Source organism: Ilyonectria robusta (assembly GCF_021365365.1).
Source record: "Ilyonectria robusta strain PMI_751 chromosome Unknown BGZ61scaffold_2, whole genome shotgun sequence".
In the NCBI taxonomy this organism is placed as follows: domain Eukaryota; kingdom Fungi; phylum Ascomycota; class Sordariomycetes; order Hypocreales; family Nectriaceae; genus Ilyonectria; species Ilyonectria robusta.
This window is the reverse complement of record NW_025764436.1, coordinates 2,985,005-3,002,237: the sequence shown is the minus strand read 5'-3', so window position 1 is coordinate 3,002,237 and position 17,233 is coordinate 2,985,005. Positions and strand designations below refer to the sequence as shown.

General features: G+C 54.1%; 8 protein-coding genes across 8 annotated transcripts; 5 read left to right on the top strand and 3 right to left on the bottom strand.

Annotated features, from left to right (window-relative positions):
* Positions 1-70: 70 nt before the first annotated feature.
* On the bottom strand, positions 71-1,429 carry BGZ61DRAFT_340644 (uncharacterized protein; the record flags this gene model as incomplete). The annotated part of the gene is made up of 1 exon (XM_046239328.1): positions 71-1,429. One exon carries the CDS (start codon positions 1,427-1,429, stop codon positions 71-73), a length of 1,359 nt encoding a protein of 452 aa, XP_046111170.1.
* A 258-nt stretch (positions 1,430-1,687) lies between these two features.
* On the bottom strand, positions 1,688-3,841 carry BGZ61DRAFT_94214 (general substrate transporter). Its single transcript, XM_046257245.1, has 5 exons — positions 3,762-3,841; positions 3,449-3,697; positions 2,753-3,398; positions 2,322-2,700; positions 1,688-2,274 (listed from the first exon to the last, which is right to left on the bottom strand). The coding sequence occupies exons 1-5, from the start codon at positions 3,773-3,775 to the stop codon at positions 1,946-1,948; spliced, it is 1,617 nt and encodes a 538-aa protein (XP_046111169.1). The 5' UTR covers positions 3,776-3,841; the 3' UTR covers positions 1,688-1,945.
* Positions 3,842-5,757: 1,916 nt separating this feature from the next.
* On the top strand, positions 5,758-7,105 carry BGZ61DRAFT_94103 (uncharacterized protein). Its single transcript, XM_046257244.1, has 3 exons — positions 5,758-6,259; positions 6,314-6,945; positions 7,000-7,105. Exons 1-2 carry the CDS (start codon positions 5,951-5,953, stop codon positions 6,809-6,811), a joined length of 807 nt encoding a protein of 268 aa, XP_046111168.1. The 5' UTR covers positions 5,758-5,950; the 3' UTR covers positions 6,812-6,945; positions 7,000-7,105.
* A 318-nt stretch (positions 7,106-7,423) lies between these two features.
* On the top strand, positions 7,424-7,750 carry BGZ61DRAFT_527333 (uncharacterized protein; the record flags this gene model as incomplete). Its single annotated transcript, XM_046253093.1, has 2 exons — positions 7,424-7,578; positions 7,645-7,750. The coding sequence occupies 2 exons, from the start codon at positions 7,424-7,426 to the stop codon at positions 7,748-7,750; spliced, it is 261 nt and encodes an 86-aa protein (XP_046111167.1).
* A 1,087-nt stretch (positions 7,751-8,837) lies between these two features.
* On the top strand, positions 8,838-10,908 carry BGZ61DRAFT_341582 (ankyrin repeat-containing domain protein; the record flags this gene model as incomplete). The annotated part of the gene is made up of 2 exons (XM_046239423.1): positions 8,838-9,244; positions 9,297-10,908. The coding sequence occupies 2 exons, from the start codon at positions 8,838-8,840 to the stop codon at positions 10,906-10,908; spliced, it is 2,019 nt and encodes a 672-aa protein (XP_046111166.1).
* Positions 10,909-10,911: 3 nt separating this feature from the next.
* On the bottom strand, positions 10,912-12,110 carry BGZ61DRAFT_441895 (PdxT/SNO family). Its single transcript, XM_046244654.1, has 2 exons — positions 11,530-12,110; positions 10,912-11,468 (listed from the first exon to the last, which is right to left on the bottom strand). Exons 1-2 carry the CDS (start codon positions 11,778-11,780, stop codon positions 11,003-11,005), a joined length of 717 nt encoding a protein of 238 aa, XP_046111165.1. The 5' UTR covers positions 11,781-12,110; the 3' UTR covers positions 10,912-11,002.
* Positions 12,111-12,875: 765 nt separating this feature from the next.
* BGZ61DRAFT_93652 (SOR/SNZ family-domain-containing protein) lies at positions 12,876-14,089 on the top strand. The gene has a single exon (XM_046257243.1). The coding sequence runs from the start codon at positions 13,033-13,035 to the stop codon at positions 13,972-13,974; it is 942 nt and encodes a 313-aa protein (XP_046111164.1). The 5' UTR covers positions 12,876-13,032; the 3' UTR covers positions 13,975-14,089.
* Positions 14,090-16,297: 2,208 nt separating this feature from the next.
* BGZ61DRAFT_441893 (thioredoxin-like protein) lies at positions 16,298-17,202 on the top strand. Its single transcript, XM_046244653.1, has 2 exons — positions 16,298-16,516; positions 16,571-17,202. Exons 1-2 carry the CDS (start codon positions 16,472-16,474, stop codon positions 17,195-17,197), a joined length of 672 nt encoding a protein of 223 aa, XP_046111163.1. The 5' UTR covers positions 16,298-16,471; the 3' UTR covers positions 17,198-17,202.
* Positions 17,203-17,233: the final 31 nt, after the last annotated feature.

Here is a 17,233-nt window from a genome sequence, read left to right as displayed (position 1 = left end):
CCAAACACCCATAGGCTAACGGCCTGTGAAGAACAGTAAAAGGGGCAAACATGGCTGGCTAGCTTGTTCGTTAAGTCTCACCATTTTCTTTGTTCTCCTTCAGCCTCCCGTCAATCCACGCCTGATACCCTGCAAACATGGCCACATGCTTCCAATCATCGCAAAAGTCCCGTAGCACGCTGTACCGCTGGTCGATGAATTCCCGCTGCAGGTCGACAACCGCGCCCGTCCCGACGGGGGGGCACAGCCCTCGGGAGAGTTTGCTCAAGCAAACGGGACAGAGGTAGGGCGGCTGTCGCACGTCTTCCACCATCCCCGCGGTTCCTTGCATGGTGCATGCGTAGTAGACGCAGTGGTCCATGCCAAGGCAGTGGCCCAGCTCGTGGGCCGTGGTGCGGGCGACGCGGGAGAACCAGATCCCGGCAAACTCGTCTCTGGTCTTTGGTTTGGGCACGGCGTTGCACGCATTTATCGCGGCTGCGATTGGCGAGTCCGGAGACGATGTCGAGGTGTTTGGGGCTTTGGCTCGTTTGGGCTGTTGTTTGCTTGTTCCGCACAGCGCATCAACGTAGCTCTTACAGTGGGAGGCTGGCCACATGTGCTCGAGCTGGATGTCGGAGTAGCCATCCAACGCGGGATTGTATCGAAACGACGAGACAACAGCGATCCGGCTTTCACCGTACGCTCTGCCGCAGCAAAAGTCATCGTCATCGTCCTCGTACAAGTCTTGGTTTGTGAGCATGACGATGGCATAAGCATCAGGCGGCACGCGGTCAATCAGAGCGTCCAGCACGTCGTTGAGATTGACCTGCATTCTCGCGATGCCGTCTGGCGACGGTCGATACCTGATGCCAATGACCTCCTCTGCGGGCTTCGGGGTCGCAAGCCCGATGTACTTCTGGTCCTTTGAGGATCCCGATTCCCACGCCTGCCAGCGAAACTTACCATGGTGCTTTTTTATGACCATTTTGTGATAAAATGCACCCAAGTAGCCGCACACATCGTTTGTCGTAGGCACGGGGATTCCCTCCGGAAGGCCAGACGTGCCGAATTCCCCAGGCACGTGTGGCTTCTCCCAGCCCTTCATCATTGCCTTGACGCCGTTTGTGATTTCCGGAGGCGGCACGACGTAAATTGCGTTCCTCTCCGCTGAAATGGGCATCTTTTTGTTGTATGAGAGCCATGATTTCAGGCTCTGCGGGGGATAGTCAGGGTCCAGCGCCAAATCATCGTCAGGTAGAACCAAAGGGCCCGGGAAGCTCCCGCCATTGTTCATTGCATCCTGATGCGTTGCGAGTTTCTCAGCTGTTCGTCGCCCAGAAGCCGTCGTTGCTGCCAGGCGCTTGTTGACGGGGGGTCGAGTGAAGCCGGCTTCTTCAGCCGCTGGGCTACACTCGGTGTAGATATTTTTGTGAGTGCACGGCTTCATTACAGGCGTCTGAATCGGATAGAATTTTCAATTAATCATGTGGGAAATGAAAGATGCGAAATTGCTGTGAGACATGGCGGCCATCATAGCAACACGCGATGCACTGTTGGTTGTTGGTTCCGTGTCTGGCTCTAGGCAGCAGTGGCCTAGCGCCAGGTCCAAGTACGTTACCCTGGACTCCAACCGCCTCCGCGACAGCCCGATAACGGGGAAATGAATGTTGACTTGAGAAATGATAAAGCTGTCCAAGATATAGCGGTTTTTATAGTTCTCCATTAGGTTCATTATTGGAAGAATCTTAGGGTTGGGGTTTATGCTTACGTGAAACCATCAATATTCATTGAAAGATTATAATCGATGAGGGAGGAAGCCTGGGTGGCGGCGATCATTCAGAGTCTTCTGAGGTCAAATTTCAGGCATTGGTGAAAGTATTTATTGGTATCAGTTACAATAAGGATACTGGAATGGTCATAATCTATGCACATGTACACGTTTTCGTGCCTCTAGGATCCTCCCTTACACAGACTCGTACTCAGTAGCTGAGGCATTGCTGTTCCTTGGCTTCTTGGTGCCGTGCTTGGCGCTTGCGGCACTCAATCGTCTGAAGTGTGATTCGTCTCTCTCCTTTCGCGTAATATATCCTGGAGGAGTCCACTCTGAGCTGGTCCAAGGCTTGAGGTGGTCTTGGCCGTACATCATGTCGACATGCTCCAGACTGAGTGTGCGTGACTCGTAAAGGAAGAACCAGACCAGGAGGGCTGCTGCTAGGTTGGTGCCGAAGAAGACGAAGCCGTATCCATACGAGATTCCTTCGTCGGCAAGTGGAGTGAGGAAACCAATCATGACTGGGATGGGTCAGTATTGAACTCTTGCGCAGAGAAATGTGACTTACAGTTTCCAAGCCAGTTGCTGGCAGTGGCAAGAGATGCTTGCTTGGCACGAGTCCGAAGAGGGAAAGTCTCGCCAATGACAACCCAGCAGATGGGTCCCCAAGTACCGGCAAAGGAGGCGATGAACATGCAAGCCGACACAATCATGACGATACCGACGGCGCGATTGCCTTCAGGGTTCATGGCGGTACCAACCGAGGCAAATACCAGCAGCCAAGCAGCCTGCCAGAGTGCACCGAGGAAGAGTGGCCATCTGCGACCGTACTTCTCGACCACGTACAGACCGTAAAAGGTCATGAGGACGTTGACAGCGCCAAGGATCAGCTGCGTCAAGATGGGGTCATCGATGCCCGCCGACTCAAAGATGGTAGCGCCATAGTACTAGAAAAATGTTAGTGATGCTACCAATAGATAGGACGCATTGGGAACCGACGAAGAAATAATTCACACCCGTCCACTGTTGCAGGAAATGGATACCGATTCCTAGGAGTGTGCGGTAAACCAGCTTGGGGATGTTTGTGTTGGGATTGAAGCACTCCGCCCAGCTGCCTTGGCCGACCTGCATTTCCTTCTGTAGCACCTCTCTCATCTCGTTCAGATCATCCTCGACGAGAGGATTGCTGGGGTCGTCCTTTAGTCCACGGAGTCGAGCCAGGGAAAGCCTGGCCTCGTCCCACTCTTCCCTCCCAGCAAGCCATCGAGGGGACTCGGGGACGCAGAGAATGCCAATGCCGAGGGGGAGTGAAAACCCGATGCCCAAACCGATGACGATGCGCCACGACGCATCAGAGTCTTCAATGTTTCGCACGCCATAGTTGACGATGTTGGATACGAGAATGCCAAAAGTAATCATGAGTTGGTAGGATGCCACGACGGCTCCTCGAATCTCTTTCGGCGAGCACTCGGACTGAAACATGGGAACACCGACCGAGAGGTTACCGATACCGAGACCAGCGACGAAGCGACCCATCATCATATGAACCCAGGAGTTCATCGCTGTAATCTGAATGATGTTACCAATGATGAAGATGATGACTCCGAAAGTCAAGCTCTTGCGTCGACCCCACCAGTCGGCCGTGCTGGAAACCGTCAGTGATTTGTCGAAAGACTTGGTACTCGGGAAACCTACTAAGCACCGGACAAGGAACCAATCAGACAACCGATGCTGATGAGAGAGACGACCAGAGACTGGATAATTGGCTCCCATTTCTTGGTGCCATCAGGTTGTGTCTGCGCGAATCGGTCGATGAAGTCTTTAAAGAGCAGCATGCCAGAAATCTGGCCCGTATCGTAACCGAAGAGGAAGCCTCCGATGGACGTCGTGATGCCCAAGAGGAGCGCCTCGACGCCACAGTCGGCGCCATTGACTTTGATAGATCTGAGGAAGATGGTGTTAGCTTTCACGATATTCGCCATGACCAACATGACGGAAAGAACCGTACCGTTTTCCCAGCATTGTTGCTAAACCTGTCTCGGGCTGTGGGAAGGGTAAGATGGCTGATCGGTTCCAGGCGGGAGGGAGGGCGGGTCTTTATTCCAAGACTTGAACGGGTGAGAAGACGAAACCCAGACTTGACAGCTGGCAGCCATCGGCCACACGACCACGAGTCTATCATGGCGGGCGCGACGGGGCGGCCACGCTCCACTTGGCAGTCGTCATGAAGCCCCATCTCGTGGGCACGACTGCCATGCTTGGCGCAGATCTCCAGAATCTGGTAGGCGACAGAACCCGGACTCCCTGCAATCCTAGTTCGGCGGAGACTGGCACTGGGAAAGGGCCGATGTCAGTGACGCCGGTGGAGGAGGGAGGAGCCCGGCCAGTCTCCAGTGCGTCCGGCACCATTGGACCGAGCACCACGCGACGGGGAACACGGTGGGCTGGAGCGCCGGGGAAGACGTCTCACAGTCGCTGGGGACCACTGTAAATCGTCTTGGCCTGGTGGAGCGATAAATTTTGGCTATCGAAACGGGCCTTGGCTGGTGGTGGAGAAGGCTTGGAAGCCGGGCTTTGCGCCTCGCGGTGATGTCATGGGTTAAGCTTAAAAGAAGCCGCTCGGCGTCATTTGAAGTGCGGACTTTGGGAGTGTGACGGCATAGCACCCGCGGCTCGGTGCTATCCTGCATAATTGCGTAGATCGAATAAATCGAATTGCCGCCCGGGTCGAAATGGGATTCCGTGACGGTGGGACAATGCGATTCAGGTGAATCAAGTTCTTGAATTTTCTGGCTTTGTGGAGATTGGGGATTGGCTGTTCAAGCTTGGCTCTTCATCGTTCAGCTGGAATGCAAAACCGCTCATCGGTCTGTCTCTGCCCTAGCGGGGGCCGTTTGATCTTTCTATTAACTTCTGGGTCATGGTCTCGGAATGAATGTGGTCCGCGGGGTTACTGGTCCTTGGCCTGGGGAAGTTGACGGGGAATATTCTGAGGCAGCTGGATGCGACAGGTTGTTGATAGCTCACAATTATCCGTGCGTGATGCATCGGCGTAACCTTCACAGCCTCATGTATGCTCTGTATGCTTTGCAAAAATCTAAAAGTGAAGCCCGAACCTACTTCGATTCTATTAAGAGAAACATCGACTTGCAGTGTTTGAGACACGACAATCGAGGTTGCTCAGATCTGGGCCAATTTTGGGACTCTTGCCGATGAGCCCTGAGGAGGTGCCGGATACGGCCCATACTCGGGGATTCACGTCTGTCTGGGAATTATTGATCTTATGCAGTGCATGGAAAACACAGGAACCGGCCCTTTTGAAATTAATTATCGCATGGCCTTTAATCCAGGGGATCTCAGGAGTGAGGGTGGATCGCGAGGCCGTTCAATTGAATCGAGAGGACGCGCACTCGGAGGTTTGGTGGCGTGCCGATCGCGTCTGAACAACCACTGCGGATCAACATCGTAGAAGTAAAGAAGAAGTGTCCGAACAAATTCAGAGTAAACGAAGCTTCGCAGTTGGCGTGACGTTTCTCTAGTAATACCCCGTGACTTGCGCCTAGCAATTGTTTGCTTTTAGCCTCAATCGAGAGAACAACAACCGTCTTCATTCTGTTTGCTCTCCAACATGCCCCCACGCGACGGAGCTCCGCGCCCCTGAGATGCAGCAACAGGTACCGAGTACCCACAAGTGGGCAGCTCTAGCATGCAGAGTGTGGAGCATTGGCGAATCGCTGGAACAAGCTGTCCTCGCACCAAACCAACCACACCAATTCCCGTCTTGCAACGCCTGATTGTGCTTCACGGGCATTGTGAGACAGTGGCTTCGGCCAAGGAAAATCGATTAATCCTAGATAACGTGCTGGCAAGAGGGTATCGAGTCTCAGAGTCGTTATTTGCTTTTTTCGTATTAACTCAGCATCCCTTGGGAGATGAGATAAGAGTGCGGGGAAGAAAGGAGGTGGACTGCAGGTGAACGTCGTTGCATCACATCTCGTTCAGTGCCAGTGTTTACCGTGCGTGATCTTCAAGTTCGCCTCTTGGGGTGCACCAGTAACGTCCTTCTGCCCGACGCATCTTTGCCAGCTCTTTCTCCCAACGACCCAGCGGAGCCGGCCTTCCCGTCGTCTCGACCAATTCCGAGCCCTGTCCCAAAGATCGCGATCGAGTCGTACAGCTCGCCCATTCGTTGCAACCATGTTCACCTGTGGAACATGCTGGCGCGTGTTTCACGCTGGGTGGCAGGCTAGGGACCAGCATTGCGATGCCACGGGCCATCGTCGGCCGAAGTTCGAGTGCGATACCTGTGACAATTACTTTGACGACGAGGAAGACCGCCGTAATCATATGGATTACAGGAACCATTGGTTCGACGATGCTCCTGAATGCCGCCTTTGCAATTCCCGCTTCCCAACGGCAGGAGAGCGGAATTCGCATGAAGTTGCTGACCACCATTACTGTGCCGAGTGCCAGCGCGAATTCCAGTCCAGGAACAACCTACAGCAGGTTTGGCTCACCGTGAAGAGTCCCATCGCCGTATGCTGACCTAGATGCTCGCAGCACATGAATTCGGCGCGACACCGTTCCACAAACATTAAATGCCCCTTCTGCTCGAGGGAATGTGGGACTGCCACAGGCCTCACGCATCATCTCGAGCGAGGAGCTTGCCCCAACGCGCCGCTTGACCGGGACAAGCTCTACCGCGTGATTCGAGAACGCGACCCCTCCGGCGTCATCTCCAACCGGGCTCTTGAGTGGCACGGCGTCAAGACGTTTGAGGCCAGTGAGAAGGCGTGGAATCGAGGCTGCCAAGCCTACGAGTGCTACCTTTGCCATCGACTCTTCGACGCCCTCCCGTCGTTGAACGCCCATCTCTCATCGCCGAGGCATCAGCAGAACTTGTATCATTGCCCAGGCCGGTCCTGTAGCAAAGAGTTCACGACGTTAGCGGCACTTGTAAACCACCTGGAGAGTGAGAGTTGCGGATTCATGCGCTTTCAGGCAGTCCAGACTGGGATCAACAACCTCGTGTCCTCGAATCGGTTGATCGGGTTTTGAGTGAGATGTGATACGGAACGTGTGGGTGACATGGGCGGAGTGTGAATGCCACGATCCTGTACTCATGAATTGACTGAGGAATAACCCTAGAGAGGAAGGGAGATAGTGGGAATAAGTATTAATATGCGGATAGAGTACGTAAATGGGACTGTTTCTTTTGCCTCGGATGTTCTGACTGTAGTCATTAGGTTTCATCCGCGCAGGCCCACATTCGGTAAGGATGGAACGACGTCCATTCGATGAATCTTCGATCGAACCAATGCGCAAGAAATGACATGATACATGTCAGGAGACTTTCTGGAGTTCTCCGCATAGGGTTGCGGCTAAAGGACACGAGCGACCTGTCAATGCATTTGCCGTACACCATCGTGGCCTGTGGCGAACCAGAGTTTATATCATAGCGACATACATACGCATCCATGACGCCATAGAGAGAACCCCTCGAATCGACGAGCATGTCATACCACTTGGAGGATGCATTGATTTAAGGACGTCCGAGCCATTTGGAACTCCAAGAGCTTTTTTCTCAGCCGGATGCTTCATCGTACCCTCGGTCTACGTCTACGTTTGCATCAAAAACAGTCTCCAACCTCTCTCTATCATCAAATCAAGATGTCAGTCGTCTGGCCCAAAGTTATCCGATCCCAGAGCGCCATTCAGCTGGCGATCCGGGGAGCCGTGCCAGCGGCTCAACGTGGATTCCACGTTTCTCGTTCGGTCCGGGTGTCCGCTACCGGCCCCACCCCGGATCCCCTGGATACACAGCGGTAAGAACCACGGCCAAGACTGATTGCCATGAAGCGATGGGGTCCTAATGAGTGAATCGGTGCTAGAAACAATCGAAACTTGGCGATCGGTGCTGGCGTCGTGGGACTCGGCGTCGTGTGGTTCTACATGTCGGGAAAGCCCAAGGCCAAGGATGTGCCGCCAGTCGCGTAAAGGCAGCCGCCTCCGACGGCTTTGGAAATAATATCAAGCATCGGGTTTCATGGGTTGGTTTTGAAGTTGGGCGAACTAGTTGCAGGAAAAGCTCTCGTTCGACGGCCGACCCTAGTTTTGGTTCAATAGGGCACATATCACGAGTTTAGTCTGTATCAAGAAGGTGGAATTGAGAGTCTTTGGCTGATTAGTCTATACGGCCACAGTTGCGTGGCTTTGCTCGGCGATCCCGACATGATCACTTTATTGGCCAACAAAAGTTCGTTCTTTTTGAGGAGTTCATGTCTGGCGGCCTCTTCGTCGGTTGAGTGATCACCAACAGCATGTATATCGCAGTCTAAATCGTCGACCCATCAATTACCCCAATAGAATGAACTAAGCCTTCATTGCAATTTCGTTGCTTATTTCTCGACCCATCGTAAATCCATGATCGACCTGCGGCGCGTGTAAGCGAGGAGCGAGATCCATTGTGGGCCCGGAACAGATCCGACGATTTGATCCCACTGGAAGGGTTAACTCGCCGGGCTCCGTTTGACGATGGCTAATCTGGGCGGCCTCAATGGTGGTGCATCGGTGCAAGCGATCTTACCAAGGCTCGAAAGGGAATGGCTGAAGGAATAACATCGTCGCATCAGAGACACGCCGTCTTACTGCGCGAGGGCGGTGATGACGAGTCTCCTACTGAAGGCAAGGCCTAGTTAGAGGCCGCCCAGCTTGGGTCGCATCTGCATCTCCAAGCGCGGCCGTTTGCTTTGCGGGGATCCAGACGACGGAGCGGAGGCAGCCCATTCCCATCCCATCGAAAGACCCTTGTCAGAGGTTGGCGATCCACACGTGCAGCCGCTGAAGCCTGGGAATCAGCTGGGATGCGACCGCGTCATCGTCCACGACGCTCGCCAGTCAGCCTTTCCATCTCGGATTCAGCCCTACGAGGAGAGACGACAGGCCGTGTCGGCAGCCGGATATAACATCTACAGTACTTAGGCCTTGGTGTGTGCTTCCACTCTCCAGAAACGCCCCGGCCTGTTTGACGCTGGATATCGCCCCCAATCACAACCCCTCTTCTCTCTTCGAAGCTCACCAAACAATGGACGGCTTCTCAGTAGTTTCGTTGACATCTTCCGCCGCAACCATCTCCAACCGTGCGCTTTCGAGCGCCGAGGAGCTGAAGGAGCTCATCCAGAACTTGGACTCGCAGCACTTCACCATCCCGCACCTCTCCCCCTTGGGCGACGCGCTCCACCAGCTCCACCAACAAGTCGCTCAATTACAAACGGCCCTAAATGGGGCGTCAGCCATCTCGGTGAGGCTCCAGACTCACCTGAGCCAGTCGCTCGAGGCGTGCGATGGAATCGCCGCCGTGCTGAACAAGCAGGTCATGCGCCTGCAGGCTGATAACTTGCTCCTGTTTGATGAGACATTCTGTGCGGTGCACAGCCATACGCTTGTCTCGTACTGTCAATTGTTCGACGTATTCGTGAAGCTGCTGTCTTTGTACGTGCAATATTTCGTGACTGTGAGCGCGTGGCTAACATTGTCGCGATAGGCCAGACAAGGAACACCAGGATGCTGCTCTTGACTCCACTGAGAGCATGGCTTGTCTCGAGCAAGTTAGTATTGCCTCCCAGAGAGCATCAGAAACACGAGATATCTTGCTCCCTGAGGGCGCGCCTCCTACTGTATCGAGTAGCAAGGGACCTCTTCCAGGCGACAGCAACGAACCCCCGCCGTATGAGCCTGCAGTTCCTGGACCCTCGTCGTCAGCGGCGGCTGGACCATCGAGTCCGGCTTTGGGCTTTTCCATGTCGTCGCTCACGAATTCCTTTAAAGCTATGACGTCCAACCTTTGGCCGAAGCCGGATCCTCTTGCAACCGCCTTCTGTCAAGCCGCTCTAAGAGGCGATGTCAAACAAATGAGCGGGTTTCTCGCCCAAGGAGGAAACATGAATGGTCGAGATGGCGATGGTAACACGCCCTTGACCTGCGCAATTTTGGCCGATAAGGAGGAGGCTGTCATGTTTCTACTCACGTCTGGTGCCAACGTATCTTCGCGGGACGGGTCCAAGTTGCCGCCCGTGTTCTTGGCCGCCTCAGCTGGTAGCGTCGATGCGGTCAGGCTCCTCATCAGCAAGGGGGCAGACATCAACCAGAAGAGTTGGTCCGGGCAGTCTTTCTTCGTCGATGTCGTTGCGAGCGAAAACGTGAAGGGGATCCAGGCGCTTTTGGAGAACGGCGCAAATGCAAACACCACGAGTATATCGGGACGATCTGTCATTGCCCAAGTCGTCAAGAAAGGCAACATAGAGCTTGCTACTCTGCTTATACGACATGGAGCAGACGTCAACTCATACGACATCACCGGGAACTCTTTGATAGCCTTGGCTGTTGGCCAGCCGAACGTGGAAATGGTCCGCTTGCTTCTGAGACACGGTGCAAGCGCAACTGGACGGGGCCTCAATGGAAACACAATGCTGGTGGACGCAATTAGCAAGCGACGGATGGAGATTGCCACTCTGCTCCTCGGGCGTGGAGCGGACGCAAGTGCTCGAGATCTCCAGGGCAACCCGATTCTTGTCGCGGTCATCCGAGACACCAAGCTGACCGAGCAGGAGCGGTTGGACACGGCGAACCTGCTCCTCAGGCATGGTGCTTCTCCCAACGTCAATGATAGCACCTGGAGCATGCCTGCAATGTGCTACGCAATGGAGAACGGGTCTTCGGAGCTGGTCAAGCTGATGCTGCGGTATGGCGCGTCGACGGATAAGAAGATGAAGGGCGGAGAGACGCTGCTCCTGTATGCCATGGACAACGGGAGAAGCGATCAAGCGACGAAGCTGGTTCAGCACGGCGCCGATGTGAACGCAACGGATAAGAAGGGGCGGACGCCTTTGATGCAGGCGATCATCAAGGGCGACTTGGAGTTGATTAAGCTGCTTCGGCGCTACGGTGCCGATGTCAATGCAGGAGGCGTCGTGTCTCCGGCAGAGCTCGCTCCCGCCATGAACAATTTTGAGATATTGAGGCTTCTAGGCCTGGAGATTCCGACGATGCCTCCACCTCCGCCAGCACAGGCATCGGGAAGCGCAGTGACTGATGAGGCCGGTCCTCCTCGGCCGCAGTCACCTCCGCCGGGGTATGACAAGGCAGTTGGGCACTAAGGGGGACGGGGAACGGGGTGGAGTATATTATGAAGGAACAAACTACCTGTAAATGCGTTAATGTCTCTATCTATATCTTTCATCTCTATCTTGTCTATTGGCCGAGAATCTGCTTCAACCACCACACGTGTATCCGCGCGTCCTTTGTTAGTTCCGGGTGGAAGCTTGTACCCAGAACATTGCCCTGTCTAACTGCAATAATATCTCCTGAATCATCCTTTGTGATTGCTTGCGACACGCCGGGCTTCATCTTATGTAGTCTGCCAGGCAACTTAGCCAAGACCTCGACGGGCGGCCGAGAATCGCTCGTCGCCAAAATCTCCTCCACCACGGGCGCGCGGATGAAGACACCAGGGAACCCTGACTGGGGGCCCTCGCCGTCCAGGAATGGCAGGTCCATGTTGGACTCGAAGCTCTCGATCTGGCGGCCGAAGTGGTTGCGGTGCACGCGGACGCCGAGGCCGCCGATGAGCTCCTGGCCGCCCTTCTTGGTGGCGTTTGCTTCGTCCGAGAGCAGGATGAGGCCGGCGCATGTGCCCCACGTCGGCCGTTTGTGGATTCTAGATATCGGGTCAGCGCACGGTTTGCGACGAGGGAAATGGAGAGGGAAGAGGTAGTTACTTGACAAACTCTCGGAGCGGCTCGAGGAGTCCAGATTGCGCGGCGACGAAAGAAATGGTGGTGCTCTCGCCACCGGGTATGATGAGCGCATCACATTGCGCCAGCTGCTCCTGGGTGCGGACTTCAAGGAGGGTGAATGCGGTTTTGGAAGCCTCAGCCGAGGAAAGCTGGTCGACGGCGGTTCGCAAAAGATCCAAGTGCTCAGAGAAGCCGCCCTGGAGCGCGAGCACTCCGACCGTGAGGCTCATCATGATGGCGGGGTTGAAGGTGGGCGGCGGGGGGAACAGTGGTTTGGTGGGAGCGCAGAGAAATGACGGACCGCGCACGAGTAAGTACCGTGAAGAAGGCCAGAGATGATGCGACCGGGTCAAAAGAAGGGCGCGCGCGTACCCGGGCAATAATACCGAAGTTGCGATGAGTCGAAGAGTCGCAGAGTCGAAGACCGGCGTGGACACCCGGGCGGGCGGCGGGTGACGAAAGTTGGAACCGGGACGCCGCCGAGTCAGGGCGCAGGCGGGCGTTGTGCACTGGGGGAAAACTGGAGCCCCCTCCCCTGGAAGGAGTGGAGAGAGGCCTGGATGGAGGGGGATGGAGGGGATGGAGGTCCCTGGAAGCAGTGGAAGAAGTGGATAGAAGCCACTGAATTCACATGATTCCCCACGAAAAAGGGCGGGAGCCGGGAACGATGGGCCTGCAGGTCAGCGCGCTAATGCTAGCCCTGCAGCGGAACTGCTCAGTTCGGGGTGGACATGCTGCATGAATGATGCTGCATCCAATGCATCCAGCCTGGATTTGGCCGCGGAGTTGGACGTCCACCGCGTCGACGGCTTCGTCTTGTTGCATGGCGACTCATGCACGTGGCGGGTGCTAGCATGATACCTAGGCTCCGTCCATGACTCCGTACTCCGGTCTCCGCCCCCCGAAGCACCTCGCCGCCGCACCGCCGCAGCACCGTCACATCGTTAGATTATCGCGGCTACTGTACTGCGGTGCCCCCCGGTTGCCATCCTGCACCCATCGCCAACGACTCTTATCCCTTCCCTTCCCGACGCTTTCCGCGGTTCCCGCCATGTGTGTCACTCGCGCGGGCGCCGCACCAATCGCGCATGTCGACGGCGCCCTACATTGGCCGAGGGAGCGCTCATTAAGGTTCCCAAGTCTTGGAGACGAGCAGAAAAAAGTCTCATAGAATACGTAATCTCCGCTTGACTGTGCTGCTAGCTGCTACTTGGATGGGCTTGTGCATCTTCTGTTGCATCTCTGTGCATCACGGGTTGCAGGTTCAGTCTAGTCAAAAGGGAAAGTCCGGTTTCATCTTTCATCTCTCCAGCTTCTTAAACGGCTGCTTGTGATATCATTCCTCATACTTTTCCATCTACAGGTCCCAAACAGCACACAGATCAGATACCCATCTTCTCTCTTCTCTCTCTTCTCTCTCTACTCTCTCTCTCTCCTCCCTCTCTCTCATCTCCCCAAAACCTCCCACTCTTCACACTCTTCACCATGACCAACGAAGCCGTCGTCGGTTCTGTCCCCGCCTCCAATGGCGAGGCCCCCAAGGCCTCCTTCACCGTCAAGGCCGGCCTCGCCCAGATGCTCAAGGGCGGTGTCATCATGGACGTCACCAACGCCGAGCAGGCTCGCATTGCTGAGGAGGCCGGTGCCTGCGCCGTCATGGCCCTCGAGCGTGTCCCCGCCGACATCCGCAAGGACGGCGGCGTTGCTCGCATGTCTGACCCGGCCGTCATCAAGGAGATCCAGGAGGCCGTCACCATCCCCGTCATGGCCAAGGCTCGCATTGGCCACTTTGTCGAGTGCCAGATCCTCGAGGCCCTCGGCGTCGACTACATCGACGAGAGCGAGGTCTTGACCCCCGCCGACCCTGATAGCCACGTCGAGAAGAGCCCCTTTGGCGTCCCCTTTGTCTGCGGCTGCCGCAACCTGGGCGAAGCCCTCAGGAGAATCGCCGAGGGCGCCGCCATGATCCGGACCAAGGGCGAGGCCGGCACCGGCGACGTTGTCGAGGCCGTCCGCCACATGAAGCAGGTCAATGCCGAGATTGCCCAGGCCAAGGCCGCGCTGGCCGAAGGCGGCATCGTGCGCATCCGAGAGCTCGCTCGCCAGCTCGAGGTCGATGCTGAGCTCCTCCGCCAAACCGCCGAGCTCGGCCGCCTCCCCGTCGTCAACTTCGCCGCCGGCGGCGTGGCCACCCCTGCCGACGCCGCCCTGATGATGCAGCTGGGCTGCGACGGCGTCTTCGTCGGCAGCGGAATCTTCAAGTCTGGCGATCCCGCCAAGCGCGCCAAGGCCATCGTGCGGGCGACCACTCACTTCAAGGACCCCAAGGTGCTGGCCGAGTGCAGCACGGGGCTTGGCGAGGCCATGGTCGGCATCAACTGCGACACCATGAAGCCTGAGGAGAAGCTCGCTGTCCGGGGCTGGTAGAAAAGCATCATGACTTGCACCGCGGGCGTTTGGGGTCGTTCGACATGTGGGAGGCAGATAAAAAGATTATGCTGGATTGCGACAAAAAGTTGTCATCGGCCGTGCAAGTCAACATTGCATCTTGTCTTACATAGTAACGGGAATTGCTTGAGTATTCTTGAGCCTTGATGATCAATTAATGACAAAACCTGAATTACACATTACCATCCTCTTGTTCCCCAGACCGTAACATGTCATTCCCTCCTACTCTTGTTCTGTGTCTTTCTCTGGAAAATGGCCGCCTGGTAGCGCAAAGTTTCTCAAGGACATGGCGCTCGTTCCTATTTCTCGGCGCCGGCACCCGATACGGGATGCCAAGAGAGTTTTCACGACAGAACGGGTCAACACCTTGGTACTCTGACCTTCCAGTTAACAAAGTTGATAAAGCATGGAGGGCGAATTACTTACTCAAAATGAGTTTAAAATGATGGTTCGTCGTTCTTGAAACGTCGCGCGTTCTTCAAACGCAGCATCGTAGTAATTCTGGAAAGGGCGTGCCTCAGTCCTTGCTACTCAAGAACGGCTTCATCCCAAACCATGAGTCAGTCACATCAGACCGGTGTGGAGATTTTAGAGGATGGTTTAAAAGAATTTAGAGCTGAGAGACCCATGATGGGTGACATTCAGGAGGAGTTGAGACTGCCATCCTTCAAGTCAGGGATGTCCCGGTGTTACTCAGCATATTTCGAGAGCCAAGTCTAAACCTTTGCTCGCCTCATTATAGTTCTACATTCACCGAGGTCAGATGAGTCGCATGTGGAGCTGGAAATCCCCCGAACGGGACTACGATCCTCATAATTGTTCTAGAAATGGCGACATCGTTATTAGTATTAGTTCTGGTTCTGCCAATGAGATCTAAGAGGCCGTTTGTGCTGAGCCCGTCTAAACAATGCAGCGTGGTATGGGTGTTAAATTGCCCTCGACAGCCCAATATTCCTGGTTCTTTCGCATTCTTGACTGTGTTGACATCTAAATCCGTACAATCAACCTGAGTTGCAATTAGGGCTCTGTGTGTGATTGGCAGTTTTTAGTCATGCATTTTGTTTAGTTAGTAGTTTCGGTTTAACAAGGGGTGCGTGGCCCAGGAGGTGTTGTCGTGAGTGCCGGCCTTTATCATACTTTAGCACGGAAGCTGGGATGGTGAAAGGTACTGAACGCTGAGGAATCTGCGACTGGCTCGAGAATTCAGGCTCCGCCTAGATCTACAACTATACATGCAGCCTCCGCAAAGAACGGCAAAATATGTGCTACAGTTTGGGGAATGTGGAGATCCGCTGTATTTGCTTCTTTTGGATTCGCAGAAAGCGGGACTGTCTTTAATTATCGTTGTCCTTAATATCTGTAGTTGAAATGTTGAAACTCGATGGGCCGTGTAATTAAGGCTGAGCATGCAGGAGTTGTCTGTGATACACAATGAAACTGGCATAAACGGCCTCGTGGAGGGGGACGGGTACCCTTTCACTTGGGCTATTGCGTTGCGGATTTACGGTAACGACTGCTTGGTCGTGATTAGATATGATGTCCTCTCCCCTTTATTGAATTGTCGAACAGCTTTGGGCCAGTAGAAATCGTTGAAAAGCACGCAATAGTACCTCTATCGTCAATGAACCGTTGATCACCTTGACGAAATACAGGATTGCAGAGACAATGATGGGTTGGTATTCAGCTCACCCAAGATCATGACAACCCGATCGCTTACCCTGTAGCAAGTAGCAAGATAATGATAAATGAATTCCTCAGTGGATGCAGGAGGATGTTGAAGCAAGCAAGCTACAACACAGTTCAGAACTCTCTAATATTTTCTGTTTACAGTAGAGGTCTAGGCATAATCATCGTCACACGTTCTTGTGGGGGAACATTTTTGCAAACTTTATCCAGTACATAGCTTCTTCTTTCTTTCATAGATATTTTCGTCTTACTTCCTATTGTCAAATGTTTCTTTTACTTTTGACTAGGATTTCGTTTAGTATGGGGCTTCATTATCTCCTATTTGGGCATGGGAAAGACTTCAAGTATTTTGAGTTGAATAAGCGATTTGATTGAGCTGCCGCCATGTATAGCTGAAGTCACTATACTTACATTAAATCTAAGCTGAGCTGATTGGCCTCACCTCAGTGGATTATCTTATAGTTGGTTCCTCTCGTAGCTGAGTGCGACTATTATGAACTCAGATGTCAAAATACGTCTCACAAATCGCGAACGATAACCTTGGTTGTTGTCTCATAAGCAGTGGTGACATGGAGCCAAATTATGTAAGTTGCCTCATCGGCTACACCCCCGCTAACGGACAGGCCATACTTAAGTGGCTGCCTAATTTAAATTTGATCATCTTTGTGAATAAACAAAACGCGCTCAACGTTCTTAGAACATCGGCAGCCCGTCCTCATCGCAACTAAAACTGGCACGCCTTCTACCCGAAAATAACACCAGCAGGATTCTGTTGTGCCCGGCTACTAATATGACCGTCATTGAAATTGATGTCATCTCTGACTTCGTTTGTGCGGTAGGACTTTAGTCTTGGTTGACTTGTTTGAAACGAGGAACTGACGACGCCCAGTGGTGCTACATCGGCAAGCGGAAGCTAGACATGGCGATATCCTTGTACCAAAAAACGTACCCAGGCGGGAAATCCGACGTATTTTCCATCAACTATCGCCCATATTATTTGAATTACGGCCCATCGACCCACAGCGTCGACAAGCGCGAGATCGCAGACGCCAGACTGGGCAGCATGACACCAGAACAGCGGACAAAGCTGTTTCAGCGAATGAATCAAATCGGGCGTGCCGTCGGAATCAACTTTCAAGGCGGTGGCAAGATTGGAGATACGCGACACGCCCATCGTTTGGTTCATCTCAGCCGTACGAAGAGCCCAGAAATTCAGAATGCTCTCGTCGACGGCATCTTCGCAGCGTACCACGAGCTCGAGAAGGACATTTCGTCCAAGGATGTTCTCAGGGAGATTGCTGTCGGCTCCGGCCTGGAAGGCGCAGCGGTTGATGAATGGTTTCACTCGGATTTGGAAGCGGCCAATGTCGACGAAGAAGCCCAGAGAAACCGAGACTCTTTGGCTGGTTCGGGTGTCCCAGCCTATATCATTCAAGGGTCGCACCACATCAATGGTGCCGAAGATGCCCACGATTTCATGGAGATTTTTATCAAAGTGAAAGAAGGCGATTCGTAGAAATAACGTGTCTTTAACTGCTTTTACTAGATGCTT